The sequence below is a fragment of the Ascaphus truei genome, chromosome 1, assembly GCF_040206685.1.
Source record: "Ascaphus truei isolate aAscTru1 chromosome 1, aAscTru1.hap1, whole genome shotgun sequence".
NCBI classification, from domain to species: domain Eukaryota; kingdom Metazoa; phylum Chordata; class Amphibia; order Anura; family Ascaphidae; genus Ascaphus; species Ascaphus truei.
In genome coordinates this window covers 398,054,598-398,072,699 of record NC_134483.1, presented here as the reverse complement: position 1 = coordinate 398,072,699, position 18,102 = coordinate 398,054,598, and the positions used below count along the sequence as shown (strand labels likewise).

At 42.3% G+C, this 18,102-nt stretch overlaps 1 protein-coding gene across 2 annotated transcripts in view; it reads right to left on the bottom strand.

The window, feature by feature from the left end:
* SPMIP2 (sperm microtubule inner protein 2) overlaps positions 1-13,517 on the bottom strand; it is a 40,118-nt gene extending 26,601 nt beyond the window's left edge. For both annotated transcript variants that reach the window (XM_075612435.1, XM_075612444.1), the window contains exons 1-2: positions 13,337-13,517; positions 6,796-7,025 (exon numbers count right to left, since the gene is read on the bottom strand). In XM_075612435.1, the coding sequence (XP_075468550.1) occupies positions 6,796-7,025; positions 13,337-13,424 (318 nt within the window). In that variant the 5' untranslated portion in view covers positions 13,425-13,517. The remainder of the gene's footprint in view (positions 1-6,795; positions 7,026-13,336) is intronic.
* Between the last annotated feature and the right edge of the window lie 4,585 nt (positions 13,518-18,102).

The window sequence follows — 18,102 nt, the reverse complement described above, 5'->3', positions numbered from 1 at the left end:
AAGTGATCACTATGAATGGGACCTTGTTTCTTCCATGTGTTCTATGACTGATGTAACCCTTCTGAGTTGTTTGCTACAGAGCCAGGTACTCTCTTGGGAGCATGACACCATACAGGGGAACAAACCACAACAATGACTTAATATTCTATTTATAAAAGGTTACAAGATCCTTCATCCTCAGTATTAATATGGCGATTGAAACGACACATATTTAGCAATGCTTAAAAAAAAAAAAGAGGCATTTTTGGAGAACTTTGCATAAATATGCATCTTAACGTTTTTATAACAGGTGGGAGAAATGGCTGTGTTCTGCAAATGGTACAGAAGTAAATAATGTTTTTCTACCCCGAATTAGCAACAAAACTAAACATTTCTGTATGCTCCATTAGGGGAAAGGCTTTGGAAGCACCAATAACATAGAAATATTGACACTAAAGTGTGGTAACTCTGTATGCCCATTAATGGCTATTTAATTACATGGTCAATTTGACTTGGCAAGTGATAATACATCCCTGTTAATAATGGTGTAGGTATGTTTGTTATGCAAAGCTTAAAGCTGCAAAGCCCCCTGAATGAGATTTTTTTTAAATTTAATTGAACGGGGGGATATTACCACCTATGGGTTCCCAATAAAGATGGGTGAATTTTTTTTGGCAGCGGATTGGCTGGTTCTTTTGGTCCGCGGATTTCAGCGGATAAATCTCAAAAAGGGCGATTCGCGTTTTGCGGATTTTTAATTATTATTATTACCAATACACTCCGTGGATTCTGCAACCCGTGAACGGATTTGTAAGATTCTTAATAATCCGCCAACGGAATGCTGAACCTGCGGAATGGATTCTACAAATCTGTCCACGGTTTGATTCCAATGTCGGATTTTGATGAATCCGAGCGGATTAAAACCGACCAAATCCGTCCACGGATTTTACACCGCAAAACGGAATTTGGGTGGAAAATGCGAGAGAATCTGTGAAACTAATTTGTCGGATTCACCCATCTCTAGTTCCCAAGAAATGAAGCTTTTGGTTCTCCAGGACAAAAGTCCTAATAAAAAGTTGCGATGGCATTGCGAGACATGTTATGGAGAGTTTTGGTGAGGATTGGACCTTGGGTCCGCCCCCGTGACGCATCCCGTGACGCATTGGCTGACGCCCCCTTGAGAGTGCCGCAGTACTCCTGCCAAGACAGGACCTAAGCTCCACCCTCGAGCCACGTCCCATCAAGCAACGGTGGACATTCCTGTCTCCACTACACACCGACATTGCATTACAAGGGGCACTCCAGGGGTTAACAACATTCATTACTCCACAGCTGCGACACACTCCCTCCCCCCTGTCTATCAGTGCACAGTCTACCTGTGATGACTCATTGCCTGCAGCCTACTCATTGGCTCTCTGTTATTTATATGCTCAGCCAGCCCTTTGGCAAATTGGCTGAGCATAAACTTCTGTTTATGTTTCTAGTGCTTGCCTCAAGCATCCTGCTGTTGCTCTTGCATTCTGCCTTGATTTCTCTTACCTTGACCTCAGCTTGTACCCGGACTGCTGCCTTCTCTGACCCCTGACCTCGGCTTGTATTTGGACTTCCACCTTCTCTACTCCTGGACCCCGGCTATGTTCAACGACCATCTGACTTCTCCAACCCCAGACCACGGCGAATATAACGACCATTCTGACCTCTCCTACCCTGACCCGGCTACATGACCTTCAATCTGCACTCCGGATGCAGTTACGCGGTTGTAGGTCGGTGTATATCACTATCCCCACCTCAGCCTCGTGGTCCCATCTTGTTTGTGGTGAGCACTCATTACAGTTTTCTGTCAGTGATCCTGTTTGCAATTCGATTTTTTTTTTTTATTCACAGGCAAGTTTCAAGGCAGATATCTTTGGAGCTGGGGAGTTGCCCATAGCCCTGGCCCTTGCGGACTGAGTTTGAGACCCCTACTGTAGAGGAACCATGCTAAATGCTCCTTATTTAAGGCTGCAATTCAATCTTCTACAAAGCAAACCCAGAGTACTGGTCAACTTGACTATGTGACCCTATTTATTTATCAATATGCCAGAGATAGCAACATGAGAGGAACAGCAGTAAAGGATGTATATTCAACATCACTGACAGGGAAATGTTAAGCAATTATTCCATGTTTCATAGGGTAATAATAAAAATACGCCCAGAATGAAGGCAAATCATCGAAAATCCCATCCTAAATAAAACCCTGCACAGCCAATTAACTGAGCTACAATTGGCAGTGTGCCACTGAAGACTGTCTACAGCTCTAATTCTCACACTTCTCCAAAGCATCTTCTGCCATGTTGTTGCATGCTGCAAATTCAAGTATCCTTTACAGAGACGGGATGAACAAGCCATTCATAGCTTAGTTCAGCAGCTGCTCCTGGCTTCTCTTCTAAGACATCTGCTACAGGAAGGAAGGCAGTCTAAAATTAACTCTTTAAATAAGCATACCTATTGGGTAGAGTTATAGGATCTGTTGAACATTGCACTGGAGGTATTGAATGCACATCTACAGAACCCTTTTCTTTCCATTCGTTTTATATTCCACTCTTTGTTCTTATTTTTCCTGCACATTATTTCTTCTATTCCTTACAATTGCCATCTCCTAAAACAGGGGTGAGCAAACTTTTTATTCCGAGCCCCCCTTTTTATCCATGAAATTTCTCGGGCCCCCCCTGCCTGATGTAATCAAAATCACATGAAAAAAACCCTTTATTAAACGGTATACAATGTAAATACCAATATGTCTAAGGCCGCGCATATAGTGCCCACGACGGCGACGTTACCCGTCGCCGGTAGCGAAAGTTGTATTTTGCTTTGTGGCGGTGGCGTGGGCGACCAGGCCATTGATTGGGTCAGGGGCTGTCACATGAGGCGACAGCCCCTGAAAAATCAAATATTGCCGGCTTCAAAAAACCGAGTCGCCACGTCACGCTTACTATAGGCTCACGCGGCGGCGGCAACAATGCATTTGTTTTCGGCGACGTCGCGTAGCCGGCACTATAAGCGCAGCCTAAATACTTACATACTTCAACAGCTTGCAAAATTAGGCTGCGTCCACGCTGCCGCTGAGAGCGGTGACATCACCAACTCTCCAAGCATGAGCACAGGGTGTCCTGCATAATTTTGCAAGCACGAGCGGGGAGTGTTTACACTTTTTTTTTTATTATTTCTGTACATTCATAGTATGATTGATATAGTGGCATACTATACCCTCTCACTTGCAGAGGATCGCAGCGAAGCAGGTTGCCAGCGGAGGAGAGCAGGAACACAGCGCTATTGTAGGTAAGACACCGGAAGGAGGGGCGTTTGACATCACAGCGCTTGGGCGTGCTCCTCCCCCGTACCTCTGTATCACGTGGCCGCCACCTGCACTATTCTGTTTGGCCGCCCGCGCGCGCACATCTTTTTTGCCTGCGCACCCAGGTATTGCTGCACGCGCCCCGCCTAAATAATCTTGCGCCCGGGGCGCCCACCTCTCCTCAATTTGTGCACCGCTGCATTCAATTACAACACCCACACACACAATCATAACACACACAACAAACACTCAATCGCAACCAACACACACACTCAATCACAACACACACAGACAGATAGACAGACAACCAACAGGCACAGCACACACACAACACCCACTCTATCACAACGATCACAGCACACACTCAATCACAGCACACACACAGTCACAGTCACAACACACAACCAACACTCACATAATCAAAACCAACACACACAACACTCAATCACAACACCCACACACACTCAATCACAACACAGACACAACACAGACACAACACACACTGCAGTCCCTATATATAAACACATATATACACACACACACACACACACATACATACACACATATATATATATATATATATATATATATATATATATATATATATATATATATATATATATATATATATATATATATATACATACACACACACACCTGGTGGGTGGGGGGAGGGAGTAACTAAGCCTGCTCAGGTCCCCCCATGTGCTGCTGAAAACGGGCGGGTAACAGACAGGAGGAGGAGGGCTTGTCTGTGTGCAGGGAAGGCCCCGTCCCCTCTGCAAGACACAGAGCAGAGAACTGGAAGCAGCAGCACGGATGGAGCTTCTGGCCGTCCGTGCACTGCTCTGCCCGCCCCCAGGTTTCCCCGCATGCAGCCCACGCAACCCAAAATAATCTTGCGCCCCCCCCAGTTTGCGCACCGCTGTCCTAAAACATAGTGTATCACCTGCTGGTCTCTGTGGCAAAGCTTAAAACAGAATGCAAGATTTAAAGCGGCAATCCAGGGTGCTTTTTCCCTTTTTTTTATACATATTGCAGGATTGAAGCCAGGGGTCTCTGGAGCTGAACCCCATTCATTTTAGCACCAGGACACCCGTACTTCAAGAGATACAGACCTCCTCAGTATGTGGTGCTGGTAGCCGCTCTGCTCGGCTAGTAGGGTTCATGTAATGTCAGAGTTTCAAAGCTTGTGGTCCAATAGGAAGCGGTGACATCATCAGGTCCAGCTTCCTATTTGCCCATGTGAAGCGGGAGCTTTAAACCCCAGCTAGCTCAGCTGGAGCAGCCAACGGCACCCCATAATGAGGTCTGTGGCTCTGGCACCAGGGGGTCCCCAGAGCTGAAATTAATGGGGTCAAGCTCTGGAGCCCCCCTGCTTCAAACCAGTGTTAACATTTTAAAAACGGCACCAATTGCTCCTCTAACGGCAGCTAGGTCCTGGCTTCGTAACTACCATTTGAAGCCAAGTTATGGTTTACACACAGAATTACAAACTCCACTTGCAAATACTTTTTATCAAAGAAAAAAAATATGACATATTGATGCCATATTTTGATGCATCCCATATGAATCTTATGGTGAATAGATAGAGAAATTCTAAAGAAATCAGACACAGGCCAATGCTATTGGTGTTAAGATACAGTAATACAACTTTACTTTTAAGTATCAGTGTAGATCTGTCTATTCACAGAGAACTTTAACAATGTTGGAGTTGTCATCTTGACTATATTGATTATCTAATTGTCTCTTCCTTTTTTTTTTTTTTTTTTTTTTTACACCACCATCAAATCAATTTGATTACAAATTGAAAATAGAATTCTAGAATGTGTCATAAATTCCAAGAGTTTAGAATAAAATTCTAGGATGCTTTTCTAAGGTCACCCATTGAGAATGGAGTACTAGGGAGTATCACCAAGGTCACCCATTGAGAATGGAATTCTAGGAAGTATCACCAAGGTCACCCATTGAGAATGGAATTCTAGGAAGTATCCCCAAGGTCACCCATTGAGAATGGAATTCTAGGAAGTATCACCAAGGTCACCCATTGAGAATGGAATTCTAGGAAGTATCCCCAAGGTCACCCATTGAGAATGGAATGGTTCTAAGGTTCTAAGGTTCTATTCTAAGCACAGGAAATTGTGACTTAAAAGCAGAGGTTGCTATCCAGTTTTTTTTTTCTGCTTGTGCCTTAAACCTCATTACTCGACAATTTGAAAAAATAAATGAATATAGGAATATCCTGTACAGCATTTTAGTTAATAAGTAATTAATCTACAGTGTTAACATTAAGACAGTTTACAGTTTGTTTATGTCTTATTAAAATGTCAGAACCCAATGTCACCCACCAATGTTAGCACCGTTATTGTTCCGTGTTTTGTATTTGTTCAATCATATACACATTGGGAAATTCTATGGAACGTGGATGCCATTTTTACATTAACTAAGTGTTACAATTTCCTCTTTTTTATACAGAGTATTACCAAAAGTATTGTATTTCACTTGTAATCCCAGTGATTTGACGTGACCTAGAAACATTGAAGGACATAAAACTTAGTCCTCAATTAAAACAAATAAACCATGCTTGACAAATTGGTGTCTTCTCTAGTTTGATCATGCTCTATGACAGAATAGTTCCTCAGAATGTATAAGTACATGATCCTATTTGCTCAACTGTTGAAGCATAAAAAACCCTTGACGAGATCCTACTTGTCTACTTAAATGCACTGTACAGCTGTAATAGTTTTAATGAGAACACCATAAATTGGTTCACAGTAGATAAATGCACATGCATGAATTTCATGAAAGGGAGTCAGTATGGTCACAAACCACCTTGGCAGTATTTTTCCATTATTACCGCCAATACATTTTGAGGTTAAATAGAACATTCCATAATTATAATTTATTTTATTCTAGTCCATTTATGTCAGTACACAACTGTGATACATCATATTTTGTCTTAGAGGTATGCAGGTATATATTTTGACAACAAAGGCAGAGATAAAGGTTGACCGTGCAGATCAATATGAGCAATAAGCACTAACCAACCAGCAAATAAACCAGACAGCAACTAAAAAGAAAACACTCAAAAGCAAACATCACAAAAGGAAGAGCATTAATAGCCAAACACAGGAATGCTGTTTGTGCTACTGCAATTGAACTAGAAGAAATCTAAATCTTAGTTCACAAATATATTATTTCCCGTACGACTGCAATAAAAACTTGGAGGATGTTATGCACCAACACAAAAAAGAAAGAGGACCAGATTTATTAAGCAATTACCATTCATTTATGGGTGTATCAGGACATAAGCACAGCCCTCTCTGTAGTTGGATGACCTATTTAGCCAGGCCTAGTGCTGACAGCACATTATCTAACACATCCTGGGAAGGCGGATTCAGCCCCGTTTCCACCACGCAAAGATATCCAGAAAAATAAGGAGGGGTTACAGGTATATGCAGAATAAAGGCACATGTAATTACCTTGATCTGATTGTCACTGAGAAGAAGATTTCTGTTGAGGAAACTGAATTCAGACACTCCCCAGCCTATTCCTCCTACATGAGACTCTTTGTGCAAAGGTGGAGGGGTTCCTGGCGCAGCACGACACAAGTACTTGGCTTCACTGGTGATCTCTGGGGATGGCATCACATCTCCAATGTAACCGGTGAAATCAGGGAGTTTTGTCCTGTAATCTCCCACGTAATCTGGTCCTACAAAAAAAACAACAAAAAAAACAGAAGTGTTCCCATTAGGATAACATTGTTACAAATACTTAAAATCTATTTAATATCTACCTTTGTGAAAAATATTAATCTCCAAATGAAGCAAATTATATTCCTTAATGAAATATTAAAAACATATATAAAAAAAAACAAACCAGTTGTAGATAAACCCACTTATTGAGCCCCCTGTGCTGAGGCAGGGATAACCTGAAAACCCGACCTTGGTGGTGGCCCTTGACTTGAGCTGGCTGCCCCTGGTATAGTACAATACAATACATATGTAAATGTCTTGCCCACCTTACAGGCTTATTACCTTGTTCCTTCCTTACCAAGGGGCTCTCTCTCTCTCTGATGACACAGAATTGACAGGGGTTAGAGCTAGCGAGATACATCAAGTCCTTTTTGAAACTGTGGTAAGCTGTCTATTACTGCTTTCCACTGAGAACTCAATATTGAATGTTAACAGACATTAGAGACGCTGCTGGGCTTCTAAAAGTTCAGGCCCTACTATGCCCGCTGTAATGGGAATGGTGTTTTCTTGTGTTTCTCCTGGCCTGGGTGCATGATGAGTTAATTTTTGTCTCTTACAGACATGCTTAAATGTAGTAATGTTGCTGTGAACAGGATACTGATGGAAAATAACAGTTAGAATAGTTCTTATGAGTAAGTGCGAGATATAGCTGGACTCCGTCGCATTCCTATCTGGGATGTTGGCTGAAACATTTGTACAGCACAGAAAGGTGCCTGACTCTCAACTGTGGCAAAGCTGATAGTATACTCAGGACTGCGCGCAGTACAAATTGATCACAGAACAGCAACTATTGACCAGGCTGTTCATCTTAACCGATGATGGGAGTCCCCTGGTTGTTGATGACATCACGAGCGGTATCCTGAGTTCCATAGAATGCTGAAATATATCCGAAGCTAAGTACCAAATAAATTATATTTACTCATCACAACTGGTGTTGTTCATGTGTGCAGTTGCGGCTGAGAGCGACAACCCGAACCAATCTCTTGTACATGTAATTTTCTTGTCAGAACAACCGCGAAGGATAATATGTTAGTCCATAGAGGCAGACAGAAGAAAATGGTTTTTGTAATAAAATATTGCATAGGTAAAATAAAAGGGATACCTTTAATGGTTAACTGATGTTTAAAAAGAGTCCAAGCTTTTCAGGGACACCCAGTCTCTTCTACAAGCATGTTTCCATACAACATGGCTAAACAGGTAACATGCTTAAAGAAGGGGCCAGAGTGTTTCTGAAAACGGACACACGCTTTAAACATCAGTTAACCATTAAATGTATCACTTTTCTCACGTCACTTTTTTACATTTTTTTATTATTATTACAAAAGCCCTTTTTATTACCGTCTGCTAGCACCACAATGAACAATGATATGTTTACGGTTTTATATAAAGGTGATGAATGTGTTATTTACGCACTTAGAGCCTAATTATTTGACCATTCTGGCAGCAAAGGGGTTAACAGGAAGGAAGTAATTGTGCATAAAGGGAGCACCTAAACTGTGGATTCTTTTGTATACACAACTGGGGTATATTAAATGCCCGTGTTTTAAATAATATTTACTTGACTCAGAGTTCAAAGAAAAAATTCAACACAAGGAACTTGTTACATTTGGAATATGTACTGGATTAAAAAAAACTGTGCAACTAAAATAAGAATAATTTTTTCAAAGAATGTTGTATTATTTGTATTATTTAGCTAAATATTTTCTAGCCACTGCTAATTATATACATTCTAAAAAATCTTTTGGTTGGATTATGTTTATTTTTTTTTGCATGTTTAAAGGAGCAATCCAAGCAGTTTTTCCCCCCCTTCATTTTTTAATACAGACTTGAATTAGGGGGTCTCCGGAGCTGAACCCAATTAATTTCAGCTCCAGGGACCCCCTGCTTCCAGAGATACTTGCCTCCGAAGTGGGTGCCGTTATCTCTGCAGTTTTCTGCAGTTTATAGCTCCCTCATCACATGGGCCAATTGGAAGCCACACCGGATCAAGTCACGGCTCCTTATTGGCCCACAGCTTTGAAAATCCGCCATAATGTGAACTCTGGAGTGGCTACCGCAAACCACTACGTAGGTAAGTACTTCCGGAAGCAGCGGCCCCCGGAGCTGAAAGTGAATGGAGGTCTGCTCCGGAGACCCCAGCTTCAATCCTGTATTTAAAAAAAAAAAGACGGCTTGGATTGCCTCTAAGAGCAGAAAGAAATGTATCCAAAGACCATGTCAAATAAACATTTATAAATCTTATGTAAAAAATGCTGTATGGTGCTCAAAAACATAGATCAAAAGCTGCAATAAAGTCCTTCAACAGAATAATTCCATGTGTAGAGATCCTAGGGGTACCAGGAGCATTAAACCAAACCAAAATCCTGTTGGATATAACACCTATTTCCACTATGGCACGATGGCCTGGATGGAGTTCCACTATTGTAAGTAACAACTCCCACTAGCTAGTGTCCAGTCAGATATATCGCTGTGGAACAATAAGGTGTAAGGTGTAAGAGTAATATTACTCACGGCTGGGTGGTCTTCCTGGTATACCTCCTCCGGTAGGTGCATCCGGTCTTCCAATGGTCACAGCAAACAATATAGGAAGGTTGGAGCACAACTGAATACAGGGTGGAAAAAACAATCTGCAAGAGAGTGTGTGTCCCAAAAAGGTTTAATGGATCAAACCATAAACATACAGTGAGCCCACGGGCCCCCACCAACGCGTTTCGAGCAACGCTCTTTATCAAGGTGCACCTTGATAAAGAGCGTTGCTCGAAACGCGTTGGTGGGGGCCCGTGGGCTCACTGTATGTTTATGGTTTGATCCATTAAACCTTTTTGGGACACACACTCTCTTGCAGATTGTTTTTTCCACCCTGTATTCAGTTGTGCTCCAACCTTCCTATATTGTTATTTATAAATCTTAAATACACTGGTGGAATCAGAATAGTCAATATGCTACATAGACATTAAATGGCTATAAAGCATTCAAGTCAATGTTGTGTTTTGGGTGTATCATTTGTTGCACACAGTTGTTGCTGGGTTATGTATTTTTCCAAGGTTTTGTGTATCAAAGACGTCTTTGTGAACCATTGATGCTGGATGCTACTGAAACATTATAAGTCAATAATTACCTAACATAACTACAATAATGTGACATTATTCATTGGAGCTATGGGACTGAAAGGCAAAATATGAGTAATTCAACACCCAATCTCTCTTAAGCAAAAACTTGCACTGCAAATAACATCAGCACTTCATTATGCTAATTGTATCCACAATTATAATTAGCTGTGTGTTACATGGTATAGGTTTCCCTCCCCCCCGCCCCCCGCAACATTACCATGTAAAAACATAAAGAAGCATCCATTAAGTTGGTAAAAATGTTTTATCCCTCTAATTACATATAAGAATTTTCCATGACATGAAATATCGTGACACAGGAAGAGGCATTTGGCCATTTTTTTGGTTGCATATATTGTTTTCTGCATTTCTTCTGTAATTCCATTATTACTATAATTTGTGTTGTCAGTAGTTCTAAAGCAGATTAAAAAAATGTGTGCTGTGGTGGGTCCATTATAGTTTTAAGATGATAATATATGAAAATCAGACGTTCAGAATTTTCGGAACTTCAGTCTAAGATATTCACTGTGTGAAGCGTCCTGTAGTAGCCGCAATTGTTTGGAATAATCCAATACTATTAAAAATGCAAAATGCACATACAATAAAATGGCAATGCAGTACCTGATTATATTATTATCATTTATTTATAATGTGCCAACATATTCTACAGTATAATGACATATAGTTGAAATATACCCAGCGTTACTCGGGAATTCTAAAAAAAACCTCGCTCTCCTCCCCCTTCATCTCTGTCCCATCACTTTCCTTTAATACCTTATAATGTTCCCAATTCTTTCCACCTCTCTCTTTCTCCAGCATTCTTAACTTCCCCTCACATGCCAACTGACTTCCTCTCATTCTTTCTCCATCTGCTCTCTGTGTAAACGTTATAGCTATCTGACTCTCCGTATTATGATGTCACCAGTATTATGTCACGTGATAGATACATAGCCTACCAGGTACAGCACCTACTTGCTTAGAGAAATGGTAATAATTAAAATAAAAATATAATGGATGTATCCATTTGTATCCAAACATCCTTGATCTCAGGAACTTGGTTAAGATATCTTAAAAGGTGTTCAAATGCATAGCGAACAGACAAATAGTTTTCCAAAACATATAGTAGATTACATTAGCATACCCTGGTACAGCATGTAAGGAGGATCCTGCTCCATATAGATTACAATTTCAACTATTAAAATCTAAATTATTGGCCAAGAGCCATCTTTTATCATTTTAAATAATTAAACAATCTTTTTTTTTAGGGCTAGATTCTCAAACCTCTGTTAACCTTAAGTTAACGTCACATTATTAGTAATGCGGTATTCTTAAAAGATAGTAATAAGGCATGTTTTCCCCCCCGTAAAGAGCATAGCGTTAACTACTGTATATCGGACGTTTGTGATTATGATAGGCAAATGAGGCCCTATCATAGTATGACATACCCACTAAAGTCTTTACAGTTAACGTGATGTTAAACTTGGCATAACTCCCATCCAGATCCTGAAATAGGGCTTTTGCAGTGTCTAGAATGGCTGCAACCACATTCCAGAATGATTGAAATAACAGCATTGGTTCCTGGTGTTGTTCCTATCTCTTCTCCCTCCTCTAGCAAAAGACCTATTTTGGGTTCTGGATTGGAATATCTCCAAGACATACTTAACTTCACGTTACTAGAGGATAACACTGCGTTAAGCCTATGCTAATGAGATGTATTTCCAACATTGATTTTGCCTATAATTGGTTTTGTGGATACCATGTTAACTTAGAGAACATACCGTCCATTCCTGTTTTCGGTAACGTACCGCTACGAGCCCTGATTTAACAGAGCCTTGAAGATCTGGCCCTAAGTCTTTATCTTCAAAGCTATTTTGTGGAAATTAGTATTGCACATAGAAATATCACCATTGTCAATAAAAGCCGCAAAACGGGCAAGCTAAAGGTGAGACAACTATCACATGCAGAAATATTTTACAAATAAAAACTGTTCCTAATAAACAAACCTCCCAATGAAGAGAATCAGCGGGCACTGCTGGGCAAAAATGCAAGGCTGGACTGTGCTGTTATAGTCAAATGAATTTATTAGATCATGCACAAAAGGGAGAATAAAAAGGAATGAACCCCCTTTGAATCACAAATGCGTTTCATGGGGGACTTTAAAGAATCTGACCGTGGGTGGATTTCCAAGCATAGCTATAATGTGGCAAGAACACCAGGGCAGAGAAGGCACACTGATAAACTGTTGAAGGAATTGTTGATTTACGATTATGAACCGGGATCTGTTCACTTTTCATCAATACATTCAAGCAGACGTAGTCACTAAAATGCGACGAAATGAGACCCTCTGAGAATTACCATTCATTTTGGATTAAAAGTCATCTAAGATAATGAGTACAATCAATCTGTAAAATAATTCAAATGTGGGTTTCAAGTCCCATATCAATGCCCTTATGGATAGAAAGTGGATTGTCTCAAACTGATAGGACAAAGACTTTATTACCACCCTTGCTGCTCTATACCAGGGGTGGCCAACTCCAGTCCTCAAGGGCTACCAATAGGTCAGGTTTTCAGAATATCCCTGCTTCAGCACAGGTGGCTCAGTCATCGATTGACTGAGCTAGTTGTATGCTAGTAGTGTAGTAGACAGTGATGCACAGCTAGCAATCAGCTGGTTTAGCTTATAGGGATATCCTGGAAACCTGACCTGCTGGTGGCCCTTGAAGATTGGAGTTAGCCAACCCTGCTCTATACGATCAAAATAATTTATTTGCATAATAGGGTTAATGTCACTTTAAAATATTTAACGGACCATAGCAAGAAAACAACGTTCAGGTATGCTGAAAAATATCCAGGTGTTTAGTCTGAGACATGTATGCAGATGTACATGGGAATACTGGAGTGAAGGCAAATAATGCGGGGTTTTTTTTACGAGCGCAAACAATGTGGGAAATGATTTCAAAATCCTAATGTGGCTTTATTAGTAAGCAGCTTTCTCCCGCAAAATCGGGGTACAAATCCCTGTGCCTGCATATTTTTAGCCCATGTTGGATTTGACTACCACAGGTTTTCAAAGAGTGAAAGAAAGTTAACATGCTTTACATTGTTCATGTGAACTTAAATATCTAAAGATGCACTCCGACTTCTTCCTCCACATTCTTTACCTGTATACAGCATCCTCTGGCCCGGGCCTGTGAAAGGACGCTGGCAGGAGGAGGTGGTGGCGGGCCTGCCATGCTGCTTCTGGAGCATGATGTGCCACTGGGCAGCTAAAGGGCAGGGGTGTCTCAGTAGCCCTGCATGAATGTATGTGAGCGTGGAGCCTGCAGCCTGATCACTTGGCAGTCACTGTGCAGTGTAATGAGAAACTAACACGCCTGGCCATTTGGCCAAACATTCTGTTTCCCCAGCAACAGTGTAACCAGGACAACTGGAAGTCTCACATTAGAACAGAGAGATAGTGGTCCTGTGGAAAGATGACAGGAGGCAATAAAAGTGAGAAGCGTACCAAGCTTGGTACTACGTATTAACTGGTCATGACTAAGGCAGCGGGGTCTTAGCAGTATACTCAATTTCCCAGTGCAATGGGAACACAAAATGGCTTCCACCAGTGTCATTGCCAATAAGTGAGAGGAGTATCTCTAGTACAGTGATTGGCTTACGTGTCCAGTGCTCATGTTATTTGCACACAGTGGCATTCCCCTGAACCAGGTGATAATGTAAGGATTTCTACTCTGGAGACCTACTGGTTTAGGTAGAAAGAATGTACCACATTTGGGGCAATAATTGATTTAATTAATGCAAAATATTGCAGGGAATTTAAGTTATTGCATAGCAATGTGTAGCAGTCTCCTCTGACAGCAAAGTAGTTATTTGCACCCAATTTCAATGTTTTAAAGTAAAGCTATTATATTGGTTGGCCATGAGCTGTGGATAATAGAAGATATACTGTAAGTACAATAAGACCGTGCTCAACAGCTCTCAGAAACCCATGTTCTGAGGCCTCGTCCCTATTGCTCACAGCTGCGCACCACGGCGTAAACAAGATACAGCCCTCTATGGGGCCGGCCCCAGTCACTGTCTGCGCGTGCGTGCAGCTAGCGCAGTGCGCATCCACCTTTACCAAAAGACAAGATTTTTGTCTTTTGACACGGCAGCCACATCACGGCGGTGGTTCAGCGAATGAGGGCTATCCAGCCTTGTGACGTCATGGCCACGCCCCCACCATGCCTACACCTGCTCTTCTCTAAGATGCGCGACCCCTAGACTGCAGATCGCGGCTGAAACTGGTGCACGCGCCGACAGGTGCTCCAACACGCGTTTGCATGCAGTGACTGGTGCCGTAGCCTAAGTCTCTAAGACAGTTGTTCTAACCCTTTTTGAGTCAGGGCACCCCTGCTCATCACATCTCACTCATTCCACTTTTACTCACACGTAGACACCCACCACGTTCATCCTTTTAATCAACACACACCACATTTATCCCCCTTCTCACACAGCACACTCACGCCCTTTCCCAGCCATAAACTCTGCGTCACACAGCTTCCCCCCCAGGGGAACATTGCTCCACAAAGAACATTAAACTGTCAACTAGAAAGTGGTCTGCTCTTAACGGAAGCCAGGGTGAGGGAGCTAATTCAGGTATATATACTCCTTTTGGTGCTACATGATGGATATGCACAAGGGTGGCTACAGTATAACAGAACAGGGACACAAATATTCACTTTGCCATATGCCAGAGTGCCAGACACATACTGAATTGAAATACTTTATTTTAAAATGAATAAAACTCTATAGACTACAGGAATTGATTCTGCTGGCTTGACGTAATTTCAAGGTTACAATCAACAAAGTAGATATCCCTTGTAGGTATGCTAGTAGTGTAGTAGACAGTGATGCACAGCTAGCAATCAGCTGGTTTAGCTTATACTACTAGAGCTGCGATTTAGGCTTGGTCCCCGCTGGCTACCGCAGCGCCAGCTATATGCGGGGACAAGAGCCGCCCCTCAATGGGGCCGGGCCCGCTGCGAGGGGCGGCCGCCGCGCCACATGGTGCGTTTTTCCAGGAGACTGGAAAATTCAGATGAGACCTACTGTAGCGACGGAGCGCTAGGCCATGCCCCCCCCGGTGGTTCAGCCAATGAGGACGAACCTGCCGGGTGATGTCATGGCCATGCCCCATCACTCCCCGGTCACGCTCCCCGTCTTTCCCCCTGCAGCTCACTGCAGACCGGGGAACTATGTTGCACGCACCGCCAGCCTGGCAGACGCGCGTGCAGCGCAGGCAGGGGGGCCGTAGCCTATGAGAGCAGTGGTTGTGGGTTCTAGGCCTTCTGGGTCTGACACCATTCCAGTCATTGGGTTTATGCCTTAGGCTTATCAACTCTATACCGTTGGTATGGAAATCCTGTCAGAAAGTGTTGGATGGGACTCATTTAACTATATTTTGCATATCTCCTCAGGTGCGCTCCTTTTTCAGCACAGGCTTGTCTCCCTAATTTATTTGGAGGGAGGTTTAAGGGGATATATATACAACTGGAGACACTGCTAAATTGATCAAAATCTGCCAAAAATATTTGCCCATCTCTACCTGTACATCTCAAGGCATTGCAAGATGCTCCCTGTGTATCCAGCAAGGCGATTACCCCTGAGGTCACAGCACCCTTGGCAGAGAGTCACAGCACACCAAGGAACCACCACACCTCAGTTAACAAATACTGCTCTAAAACATGTAATGAAATAGTAAACAAGGTTACCATTTTCATCACGAAAAAAGTTAAAATTCAAAGTGTATTTCTTCATTTTATTTTCTTTGAGATTCATACTGTATTGTAACAAAGATGCATTTAACTAATGACATCGTAGCGATTACTTCCAATGAGAGAAACTGCAAACATGTTTCACACCAAACCCAAAGAATAAAAAGAAAAGGAAATAATCACTATAAAAAGTATGCACCATTAATGCCATCTTAAGATGCATTTGTACACCAAACAAGGTTACAAAATCAATTTGATTAAACCGTGACTGAGATGAAAGGGTCTACTCTCAGGGGTAAGGGTGGAGCCATATTTGATTTATAACAACATTTAAATAGAGATTAATGGAGATTCTTAGGTTGGCATCAACAGTCTTCAGTTTCTTGGGGGTCAACACAAACGTACCCCTTTCACTGCTGCTGTCATGTATAACTCAAGGTTGAAGAAAGGGCAAAATGAACAGATGTGTCTGTAGAGGGAGAAAGGGGGTGGCCTGGGATTAAAGGGGTTACACCCCATTTGGCCATCCCCTGACCTCACCAGGGAGACAAAGGGTTAACTGGGCTAAGACCCAGAACTATGATCTAACCCCTGTTATGACATGTAAATGTGTATTCCCCTGTTCCCCCTGTTTTATTGTAACATCTGGTCTGCAGCACACACACACTGGGATCCATCCGGGAGCACAAGGGTTAATAGTTGTATAGTGATTATAGCCCTTTGTGTAAATTTCCCGCCATTTCAGGCACCATTTTGCAGGCTCCCATAGGCCGCCATTGGAACTCCATGTCTTTCAATGGCGAATCTTGCTGTTGAGTCCTGTTCCTGAGAAGACCAGCAGATGGCGTCCAAGAGGGAGAGCGGCGGTTTCCCATTGAAAGTCAATGGGCTCATTGACTTCAATGGAGAAATCCTCGAGAGAGCTTTCCAGGAACGAGTTGGCTGCCGTCCAAACCGCTTAACCGCAAAGCGGATACATTTTCAATAGGAGAGCTTTGATCACTTACAAGTCAAGTTAAACGACAAGTGTCGTGGGAATAAACAGTTCTAGGGCCCCTAGAAATAAAATTCTTTCTGTCCCTAGTTCCAAGACCTCCCCCCACTCGACCACAACCGGGTCCCCGTATCCTGGACCCCCGATAAGGGTCGAACCGAGGAGAGCGGGCCGCGCCATAGGTTCCAATGGCGGCGGCAGAAACAGCTCAGGAAATCGGCTAAGTGCGAAAAGCTGAAAATGGGTAATCCATAGCTCCGGTTCCGGAGGGCCCAGCGGATCAGGGTTTGGGGTATCTGTAGCACTGCTCCGGCATCGCTGCAGAACCATCCTTGACCCGCTTGGACCAACCCGACGGAGTATGGACCCCCTTGAAGGTTCGGGACTTTTCCCATAGACTCCAATGGCGGCCAAAACCCATTGACCGGCTACGGCGGAAAAACTCCATTGACTTCAATGGCGGCATCGCCCCGTTGAAAGTCTATGGCGGCGAAGCCCATTGTTTTCAATGGGGATTTAGTGAAAAACTGTGATTTAATTTACAGCGGAGATTTATGTATTAAAATGTGAAACGGTTTTAAGTGTATTTGTGTATCTCCGGTTTCCCAGGTCGTAGCAGGTCGCAAATTGGACCCTCAGGTGTCCCAGTTCCGGCATTGAGAACTGGGAAGTTTGGACCTGCTGGACCCAAAGGAACCGGATATTTTAATATGTTCATGTTTTATCCAATACTAGCTGAGAAACCCGGCGTTGCCCGGGATGTGAAGTGTGAATAAGTATGTGTAAATGTTGTATGTGAAAGTTGTAATTTGATGCCAATGTTATGTAATATTAGTTAGAATTGTGTTTGTAAATCAACAGTAGTAGAAAGCACATGTATATGAGGGCAAATGTTTGAAGTGTATGTTAGTTGTTACGGTAGTTATTTTTGAAAATGTTATTGTTGGAAATGCTTCTTGAAAGATGTGAATGTCCATTGTTGAGAGGAGTGTATTTGATGTAATGTTAAAGTGTGTGTTGTAAAATAATGTAGTAATAAAAGATGACAGTAGTGTATTGAGTGTCTTTCATTTTTTTGTAATTTCTTATGGCAATATGTAGAGTTCATGGCAATTGAGGAAAGTCAATGTTCATTGTAATGCTTGTTTGTAAACGACATTTTTGGTAGTTCCAGTTG